The 10,532-nt window shown below is 47.1% G+C and overlaps 2 protein-coding genes across 5 annotated transcripts; one reads left to right on the plus strand and one right to left on the minus strand.

Moving 5' to 3' along the window:
* Positions 1 to 33: 33 nt before the first annotated feature.
* On the minus strand, positions 34 to 7,895 carry LOC112558473 (carbohydrate sulfotransferase 13-like). Of its 4 annotated transcripts, none has more exons than XM_025228913.1 (5): positions 7,755 to 7,895; positions 5,160 to 5,250; positions 4,674 to 4,924; positions 1,532 to 1,662; positions 34 to 1,133 (listed from the first exon to the last, which is right to left on the minus strand). In XM_025228913.1, the coding sequence occupies exons 1-5, from the start codon at positions 7,827 to 7,829 to the stop codon at positions 299 to 301; spliced, it is 1,383 nt and encodes a 460-aa protein (XP_025084698.1). In that variant the 5' UTR covers positions 7,830 to 7,895; the 3' UTR covers positions 34 to 298. The 4 variants fall into 4 exon arrangements, with proteins under 4 accessions (XP_025084698.1, XP_025084700.1, XP_025084697.1 ...); XM_025228915.1 differs by lacking the exon at positions 7,755 to 7,895 and adding an exon at positions 7,023 to 7,291; XM_025228912.1 differs by lacking the exon at positions 7,755 to 7,895 and adding an exon at positions 5,408 to 5,762.
* Positions 7,896 to 7,979: 84 nt separating this feature from the next.
* LOC112558474 (protein HtrL-like) lies at positions 7,980 to 9,960 on the plus strand. Its single transcript, XM_025228917.1, has 2 exons — positions 7,980 to 8,280; positions 9,007 to 9,960. Exons 1-2 carry the CDS (start codon positions 8,151 to 8,153, stop codon positions 9,810 to 9,812), a joined length of 936 nt encoding a protein of 311 aa, XP_025084702.1. The 5' UTR covers positions 7,980 to 8,150; the 3' UTR covers positions 9,813 to 9,960.
* The last annotated feature ends 572 nt before the right edge of the window (positions 9,961 to 10,532 follow it).

Genomic DNA, 10,532 nt, shown 5'->3' on the forward strand with positions numbered 1-10,532 from the left:
AAATAGATACATTTAAGCAAGTAAGAGATAATCTTTCTTTTCTTTTTTTTTTTTGATTAAAGTTTGGACAGTTTGTTAGCGTAATAGCTTAGTTCCGGTCATCAACACAGCGGGGCGCGGTTATCCCAGGTTCAGATCTCGTTTCGGGCACGCAGTCCTTTCTCAGCATCTAGCTCCTGCCAACAGAACCAGTAGCAATAGCGCAGTAACTTCAACACCACTTTTATCCCACTGCCTTTGATTAAACTGTAGCTGAACTCAATTCCATTTGAGATTACCTCAAATCGTCGACTTGATATCATTCACGAAAAGGAAAATCCAGATTCGTCATCGAAGTGTTTCTATATCCGTACAACTTTTCTGGAAAAGGGTCATAACCAAACATTTTGAACTCCAGTGCATAAAGTTCTCGTACTTTTGCCAAAATGTCGTCAGGAACCGTACGGTACCCGTTTACCAGACTTTGTTCCTTCTGAATTTTCTGAACGTGCTCGTCTCTATTCGGATGTCTGCTATAAACTTCCAGCACGAGTTCCTTCAAGGCGTGTTTGTTGACGTGTTTATTTTTATTCCAGGGAAACGCAATGTCACTGGGCAGGTAGCCGTTGATCTGGAGAACCTGCCACAGCCGAGCAGCCAGGTCTGTGGTGTTGGTGCAAAATTTGAAGAATGATTCCTCGTACACGAGATAGACATCATCTATCAGCATGGTCATCTCGTGCCGCGCGTGCTTGTCGTAACTCGAGAACTCACTCGCAAAGCGAGAGAGGTTCAACTGTTGCAAGACGTAGCGCGCGTCCTCTCCGAAGGTCTCCATCTTGCCGATCACGTGAGGCCGGAACACGCAGGGGCTGCATAGCAAGCGGTAGGGGGCGAAATGCTCGTTCAGTGACCCTGGCGCGGTGCTGGTGACGTAATCCAGAAATTCCGAGAAGCTAATGTTCCTGGCGCACCGCTCGTCGGCCGTGTGGTTCCAGGGCCGCCGCTGCACTATTCGCCAGCCGTACATCTTCCAAAAATTGGGCAAGAGAAACTTGTCCACGTAGGCAGACCACAGGCGACTGTAAGGGTCACGTACGAACATGAACCGGAAGCGGTTCTCCAGGAAAGCGGGCGAGTTTGTGGCGTTGAACCTGACGCAAAAACAGCATACGTCGACATGAACACTTAGGAACAAAATAAAAAGGACGTTATGTGCGTTCATTACCAATAAACACGAAAACGTGATTTCTAATAGTGTCCTAACTTTGATCAACATTCTCCTGCCCTTTTCCGCAGCTCTATTCGGGAATGAGCAGAGGGGAAAAAAATGCTATCGTCGGCATCATCATATTCCTTGTTGCGACTGTCGTTGTCGTCATTATTACCTCGTCATCATCGTCGTCGTCGTATTTTATCGTCACCTTCCTGATCATCGTCGTAGTCGCAGCAAAACTATTAGTAGGTGAGGTATTAGGAAGGAAAGAAAAAGGGAGACATTTTAGTGGCCACGCGCCTACGTGTAACTGTCCTTGTGTCATGAGGTACTCACGCATAAACACGCATTTTCTCGGGGCGATTCTGCACTTGACGGCGGGTGAGGCTAAGTGGGTTGGAGTAGCTGACGCTGTACGTGTCCTCGTTCAACCAGCGGAAGACACTCAGCCAGAAGGTGCAGCTCGCCTGCGCACACAGACAACACCTGCGGTTGATCATATGCCTTGTTTCTGTTCTTCTCAGTTGAAAAAAAACTGTTGCGTAAAGTCTATGCAGGGTATTAAATAAATAATAAGAAAAAGAAGAAGAGACTAAATAAAATACAAGGTAATCATTACGAAATGAGTACGAAGTGATGACAGGCGGTATACACGGAGCATAAAAACTAGTTGTTCAAGGTAAGTAAATGTCATCTCGTGACAGTTTGGTATCAGGAAAGTGAAGAGTGAATAGATCGAACTTATCTCGGGGGCAGCTTTTTTTTTTTTCTTTTTTTGTGAGGGAGGTGCTCATCCCATCTTCCTTGCTGTCCCACCGCGAAGACGTACTCAGTTATAGCGGGCGTCCAAACACATCCGTGCTAATCAACTACCCGCTTCCGCTAAATTAATATCAAGGTCTAACATCACTTGTGTGCTGTAGATAAGTTTGGTTTTTTTTTTTTGTTCAAGTTAATTTACTTGCCAGTCTCTATTTATACACAAGTCAGCCATCACGCCAGCTTGTGTTTATTAACACTTGAGATGATACTCAGGGCACTGCTAGCAGGAAGAGCGATTACCCAGCTTTAACAACACTTCCTTTGAGTTGATCATTTGCGCAGTGCACTTCAATTTAAAGTTCTAAAAGGATGCAAAGCTTTTTTAAGTCAGTGAGCTGAGCTCAGCAGAAGATAATATTTCCCCAGATCTCAGTAAATTCTCCTTTTCCCAACGTTTCATTATAGAGGTACAAGCCTACAAACACACCAAGCAAAGCGATCAACCCTGTGATGTCAAAATGCCAAAAATTTGTTATTTTAATATACGATTCTAGCAAAGTTAACTGCAGGCTTGATAACATAAGTGTATCTTTATACATTTCATGTGTGTGGGAGCTCGTGCGCGATGGTGCATTTGATGCCCGCAACTTGCTCTTTCGTCTTCTTGTATGTTTATTTTTGTAAAACGCTTTAAGCCCGTCTTGACAGGTGGAATAACGGCGCTATACGTATAATTAAACCGTATACATGAATAAACAGTATTTTAACTTCTTTCTTAACATAAGTTGTTTGTGGGCTTGCATCTAAAAACGATGGCGACAGCTTAGCCCAGCGGTTCTCAACCTGTGGGGCGCGACCCCCTTGGGGGTCGCGACGTGCCTACAAGGGGGTCGCGAAGGTGGTCATTTTTTTAAAAAGTTTCTTATACTGGTATTAGTGAAATTAGTTTACATTGTGTAACCGAGTGGTGCGGGGGCTCAAACTCCAAATCTCTTCTCCCTATTCAAGTACACTGTCTCGGCAATGCAGTGACTTCTCACTTCCAAAACTCAAACACAATCCCCCTCTCAACAATAAAGCCTCCAATCTCCTCCTCTCACCTTTTGCCCTCTCTCCCCCAATCTCTCATCGCTGACTCCCCTCTCCCTCTCCAGTCACACCTCTCTTTTTTTTTTTAAACATCTAAAAGGCAGGCATTCAGGAAACGTCCATCATTCACACCCTTTCATTCGCACGTGCTCAGTCCTAGTACTACTCTATAGGTCCCTGACAGAAGGCCATGACCAGACAAGGGAAGGACACCACATATTACAAACAACTGACAAGATGAATGCTTTCGTCCGAAAAATTTCGTTTTGGACGCAAAAGACAAAAGTTTGGACTCACTGCATGATCCACCGTGAAGTTCTAGCTTCCAAAGACTTGAGTGTTGAGTTGAACACAGTGCTAACAGATGTCATAAAAATGGTGAACTTTGTAAAGAACAGTTCTGCCAGATCTCGTCTGTTTTCTCTGATATGTCAAGACATGGGAGCCGACTATGACACCTTGCTGTATTACTGCGAATCAAGGTGGTTGTCACGTGGAAAAGCTCTCGCAAGAGTCTTTGAATTGCGGGAAGAATTGTGGGTGTTTCTGGAGGAGAACTCTTTCAACAAGGCTAACCTGCTTAAGAACGACCGATGGCTGCTGCTAATGGCATATTTATCGGACATATTTGAGAAGCTGAACGTTGTGAATACTTCTATGCAAGGGAAGGACACCACCATATTACAAACAACTGACAAGATGAATGCTTTCGTTCGAAAAATTTCGTTGTGGACGCAAAAGATACGCCAAGAAAATATTTTTGATATGTTTCCGTGCTTGTGTAAGTGCAAGGCTGACAACTTGAATCTTGGTCAGGTGAAGAATGTTATTATTGCCCATCTAAACGGACTGCAAGAAAGGTTTCAGCATTACTTCGCTGAAATTGATGTGACTAAATACGATTGGATTCGTAATCCATTTCTGGCTGATCCTAGCACAAGCGGGTTGTCCACAGAAGAAGAGAAGCTCATCGACCTTTCGAGTGACCAATCCCTGAAAATGGTCTTCCAAACAACACCAGTGCCAACATTCTGGATTAGCATCAACGGTGAATATCCTCTCCTTTCTGAGAAAGCAATGAAAGTTCTGCTGCCATTTTCAACTTCATATATGTGTGAGCAAGGATTTTCAGCATTGGCAGCACTGAAGTCGAAATACAGAAATCGTGTGGACGCAGAGGCTGAGCTGCGAATAGCAGTGGGTACGAACATCGCACCCAGGTTCGCTTCTCTATGCAACAGCAAGCAGGCTCAACCTTCTCATTAATCAAAGTGAGTGTCCAATAAAATAATATTTATTAGCACCGCAGAATTTGCTTTAGTAAAATTTCATTAACAGTTATACTTCTTGCAGATACCAACTTTGTTCTTCCGTTGTTGATTTCCTCTACGCGGCGTTCGAGGTTAGCTAAGGCTCCCCCCCCCCCCCCCCCGCTCTTCCACCGACCTAGCTGGCTAAGGGGGGTCGCGGACGTACCGGTGTTCGTCAGGGGGGTCGTCACATGTAAAAGGTTGAGAACCGCTGGCTTAGCCTATCTACTGAAAAAAAACAACCCACAACAAACCTAAACTGTTGAACTCGTGTCGACCTCTATCCCTGTGGCAACTGTAGTGACAAGTGTGAGTACCTTGGGAATGACACAGTAGGCAGTGCGGCTGTCCGCGTGTTGCACCATACGGTACACGCGTCCTTCCGCGCTGGCAAAGCAGGCGTCGTCGCTACGTCGTCGTCTTCTGCTGTACACGTCACGAGTTTCGGTGCCGAGAGGACAGAGGCTGGTGGAGAGGCTGTCATCTGCTTCCTGGCTGAGCGCTGAACGCCGGCCATACCCCACTGCCACGGCCTTCATCGATGTCAAAAGTCGCATGGAGAAGACGGCTGCAAAATGAGGATCAATGACGTCAAAGGAATGAGCAACGGCTGTAACGCGAACCGTCAGAGGCGGGTTTGAATCTCTAGGTTCATGTCTGGTTCCGTGCAAGTGTCGTCACCATTATCCTGGGGATTGGGTGAGGGAGGGATCGGAACACAGCTGATTTAGACTTGCAGGGTGAAAATTTAAAGCACAGACATATGCACACATAAAAAAAAAAAAACAGGCGAGGGAACTCACATTTGTCGGATGCGAACTTAAAGATAACAACAAGTACCAGTGCTCCACATGACAACTTCAAGAGGCGCTTGCGATGTGCCCGCATCGTCATCTGAAATCAAAACACAACCGCGTTAACAAGACTATATAGAAGGTCCATCTTAGCACATGCACGGACATTTATACGAACATGCATCCTGTCGTTCTCTGGCATGCGCGTCATCGAGTAATTATAACATATAATAGCCTTTTGTGTAATTGAAAAAAACCTTTGTAAATCGCCCAACATAAGAATCATTGCGCTGAAGGGAAACAGCCAGCCCAAAAGTATAAATGGAGAATGTTACGAACAGGAAGAGAGCTGCACAGCTGAGGTCTATGGCCATGCAGCTGGCAGTTAGAAGCCTCCTATCAGCACGTGTGAGAGATTGTGGGTCGAGGCCTATCTGTCGGTCCAATGCACGCTCATCACAACGCATGTTACAGTGAAGAGCGCTCCAACCTGTGTACGACATGCGTCCCCAAAGAGCGCATGCGCAGTCTACATCGTGGCACAGCCTTACGGAAATCCTGTCACCGAAAGTAACCATTAGCAGAATTATAACTTCGAGACAGGACGGTCATGACTGCCTCCGCCACCATTTCGTGAACTAACAAAAACGTACATGCAGTTACCCCGTAATGTGACAAGCGATCGAGCTTACTTCCATGGACATGACTGCTAGGCTATAATTGCGACAAAGCAGTCCATCACTTTCGTTTTGATCGTCTGTCACGACGAACCGGTCAACAGTTGCGATTGTGGCGTGTCACATGCTGGCTCAGTACGGGCTTTAGTTTTGAGGGAAGGAGGGGGCAGGCCTGACGAGAGGGGGGGACAGGGGGGTTGGTGTACCCGGGCCCGCGGCTGTCAAGGGGGCCCGGCCTTGGTCAGTGGATTTTTTTTCTTCTTCTCCTTTTCTTTTTCTTTTAAAGAAAGGTCTAAGGACAGAACACCCGAATGTTTGCAGTCTATATTTTGTTACTGAATGAAGTGTAGATATTGAGATTCGAATTGTAAACATACATTATATACTGGGAAAATAATTTACGATTACAAGTACAAGGGGCCCGGAGAGGTCGTCTGTCCCGGGGCCCGGGCTGGCTCTCGGCGGCCCTGGGAGGGGGTTGCTGCGTCATGATCTGACGCAATTTTGTTTTTTTGCGTTTTTTGGCGGGAAACAAAAGTGAGAGGGTGAAGGATCTCGATGGCGGCGGACGGTAAAAAGTAAAGTCTCGAGTGAATTTTGGAAAAGAAGTGTCGTCTGCCAAGCCTCTGTCTTCTGGAGTGAAATTCCAGCTAGTGTTCCGGTCATGAGGACGTCTGGGGATGGTACGCGACAGTGATGTTGTTGAACCCTGACCTATCAACGCGCGTGTCGCGTGTTGTAATATGTTTTGGAGCTACGAACAAGAGAATAGGAAATATATTTACCAACCTGAGGCGTGGTCGCTAACTGGATAGATAATGGCTAGCAAATATCAGGTTTTAGCTGTAAGCTGTCAGTGATCCATCAAGCGGCGGGCTGTGCATGCAGCCACAGGTACGTACATGACAACTTTCAACAACTTGGCAAAGAACGATGACAAAGCTGTTGTGTTAATGTGCCCAGGGAAACATGGTTTAACTATTCCTGAATATGAAATGGCTCCAGTGTGTAGTGGAATGTAAATGCGATTAAAAAAAACGCGAACAGACGTTCTATACAGGAGCCATTGCTTTTATATCTCGTTTCGTGTTTACTGTGCAAATCTGCTCTCTTACTTACGCACCCAAGCAAGTGTAAGCGCTAAACACTCATCTCACGGGACCTGCAAATCATGCGTTCTATTCACTAAGTTTACCTTCTCCCCCAGTCTGGACCTCCGCCAAGGAAAGATGACTCACTTTCCTGTCCGCGCGCCAACTGAAAACTGATTCATCCACCACACACATTACACGCGCATGATATGCGCCGATTAAGATGGCCTGTTTGTTGAGCTTCTCGCGTGCCGCAAGCTACTACGTCGACTTCCTGGCTAGGGGCACCTGCACTACAGACACTGGAAAGCAGCTGCAATGGCCAGAAGCAGCGATCCACTCATCCATAGCAAGGGCGTGTCGGCAATGCAAGCTGTCCGCGGCTCATCTCGTTCGCAAAACATGACTAAGGGGATACAACTGCATCCAATTTTGTTATTGCGGTGATGAACGAGTTACGTCCCTGCCCACACCTGTGTCAGGGCTGCACAAAGGCTTGGTGTCGGCCTCCCTACATCTCCGTCCGAATAATCGTTGTCTCACGCAAGGCCGCTGACGCGTGACGTACACCGCACACAGGCAGATGTGACGTAACTGCGGACGAAGCTATGCGTGCACGCGCGTGGGTGGTGGAGATAAACTGTGGGAAGGTGCACTTGCTCGAAGAAGGGGGTGTCATGCTGAAGAAGAGATGCACTGCAGATTCGGTGTACCATAAAGCCAGTATGAATATGATTGAAGGATATATGTCAAGCATATATGTATAAACCGACAGGTTTAAAAAAAAAAGAGAGAGAGATGAGGGGCAGAAATTTCAGAGGGTAAAGTCTTCTAACCTTTTTTGACTCTCCTGGGTTCAGCTCCCATCTCGGGCACGTTGTTCTCTCTCTGCATGTGGCATCTGAGTACATGGTTGGCTGTCTTGCCGTAATATAGCCTTAGTTGCTGACTCGGCGTAAAACAGTAACACCCCACCCCAACCTTTTTCAGTCGTTGGTGGTGGTTGGAGGGAAGTGTTAAAGACCTTACTTTGAGAGGGTAGGGACATCCTTAATCACTGTAGTGAGGTGAGAGAGGGAAAGAGGCAAAGCCAGACCAGTAACAAATGCGTTCCTGTGACTTTCGACAGGTGTCATGGCATATGCAAGTAAATGGCTTCATTCTCAGAGATATTTTATCTGTCAAAGAGGCTTTAAAAAATTATCTGTTCCAATCATTCCCTAGCTTTGACAATGACCCATTCTTATAAAATGGCCGCTGAACACTATGTAGCCTCGAGTCCAGGCTGCCATGCCTGTATCCTCCCTCTGTTCGGCGTCGCGCTCCTTGTAGTCCCTGCGATAACGTCTTCACCAACGGCAGGTACGTTAACCATAACATTAGCTGATGATGCAATAGGCACAGCAGCACGTGGATATAATTGCTGATAAGGAGATCGACGGGAATTACAGACACTCCCAGCTTAGTCCTTATTCTCCAGCCGTAAATCTGCATAAACTGGCCAAGGGTTGAATGTTGGGTATATAGAGAGAGATTCGTGTTATCACAAACTTGTGCAACTGGACTGCTTGCAGACGACTTTTTTTTCCAGTTAACTACCAGAACGAGGCTGGTGTTTACACATCTTCCGATTTAGTCACATTTCACCTTAACTACTAGAACGAGGCTGGTGTGCACAAAGTTTCAGGTTTAGTCACATTCATTGATTAGGCTCGCCGAAATTAACAATGGAGAACCTCACAAGAAGCTAAGCGTTGGTCTCGACAGACAGCAGTCCACCTATACACGTCAGTGGTGTGCTCATAATTGCACCAGGCACACACACACACAAATACGAAATGAATCTGCACATGAACAAAGAGAAAATGTAAAAAGAAAGAAAGAAAAATTCTGCACAGTAAAGGAATCTCAATTTAACTCCTTTCCCTTCTAGTTAACGGAATCCCCGATCCCGATGCTTGTGTTACCTCCTTCACAAATTTGCCTTCATCTCTCCAGGCTAACCCCTCGTGCTTGTGTTACCTTCTTAAAAAGAACTTTAGCCTCCGAGTTAACAAAGTCCTCGATGCTTACGCCATCTGCACACAGATCTTCCAGTCAAGAGCGCTACCTTCGTGACAGCTCTTTACGACATCGGGAGAGGGGAGTGGCCTTCCTTCAGCCGCTCCTTCAACCAGTACCTACGCCGCCTGCACCACCTCCTGCAGCTGGAAGTCGACATCGTCGTCTTCGGCGACCGTAGACTGAAAGCGTTCGTCCGCGAGCACCGACAGACAAACCGCGCCAGGACCACCTTCGTGACGAAGCCCTTCTCCAAGCTTGACGCCTTCCGCCACAGACCGTACATCGAGGACATCATGGCGTCGGCTGAGTTTCGCCAAGACAACGAGCTGCTCGCGCACCCTGAAGCCTTCTCCGCCGATTACGTCATTCTGGTCAACAGCAAGGCGGCGCTGCTGGCGCAGGTGGTACGGACCAACCCCTTCAACAGCTCGCATGTCTTCTGGATCGACGCCGGCTACGTTGCGACGGAAGATGATGAGGGGGCGTGGCAGGTGCAAGTGCCACCCAGAACAGCCTGGCGGCCCCGTCCCCTGCTGGAGCTGGCAGGCCGCATCACCTACATCGCCCTGCACAGTCCCAGCCTCTTCGTGAACGTTACCGACCTCCACAAGCTCAGCGCGGAGCCAGCTTTCGCCGGCGGTTTCTTTGGAGGAGACGTAGGTGCCGTGGCGTACTACGACCGGCTGTTCCGCAAGAGCTTCCTGCGCCAGCTGGCTGACGGGATCGCGGACGACGATCAAGGCACGGCGTTCGCGGCCTACTGGGAGCAGCCCGGCATCTTTAATCTGGTGCCTGGCTCCTGGTTTGACGCTTACAGACTCTTCCACTGATCCCATGAGGCCGCGGTAGTTCGATTTTTTAATATTAATAAATGCAAAATTTGTAAAGCGAATACTCAAAACTCCTAAGGAGCATGCCGTTTGTTTAAATTTTAGTCTAACGATTAGGAATGTAGTAATAAAAGGAGCTTGAATTGCTTGCACCGATGTCCATATGTTTAGAAAAGGGAAAAACATCTGCATCACTGTCCATTACACATGTATAACAACTGCTTGCTTTTGTCAGCTTGACATTGTACCAGACAGAAGCTCTTCAAAGAATCGTGTTTATCTTGTCACTTCGTCACTTCTTACAGACGCTTTGCAAAGGGTTAAGGAAATGAAAGACGGAAGCCTGATGGTGTCGCAAGATGACAGAGTTCCACTGAGGCAGACGTTTCATTCCTGGAGGTAATTGAGATCATTCTAGAGCAAGGGTGAACCTTTTAACCTCCAAGGGCCATTTTGATATTTATGACTTTCGCGGGTAGTAAAAATGAGCCTGCTCTGTTTGGTGATGTATTTTCGCCACACTTCTCCAACGTGTACAATCCCGGCCTTCCTGGTCTCCGAGTCACCACAGTCCACCTTTTCGTAATTAGGTGCGCGAAAACTATGCTCTTCCACAGCAAAACAGATGTTTGTAGTCTACATGTTTTAACGGAAAAGTTCCTAGAGAAGACTGGGTGGGAGGATGGGTGGATGTTTTTTTACGCCGAGCCAGCAACGAAG

Source organism: Pomacea canaliculata, linkage group LG3 (assembly GCF_003073045.1).
Source record: "Pomacea canaliculata isolate SZHN2017 linkage group LG3, ASM307304v1, whole genome shotgun sequence".
Lineage (NCBI taxonomy): Eukaryota > Metazoa > Mollusca > Gastropoda > Architaenioglossa > Ampullariidae > Pomacea > Pomacea canaliculata.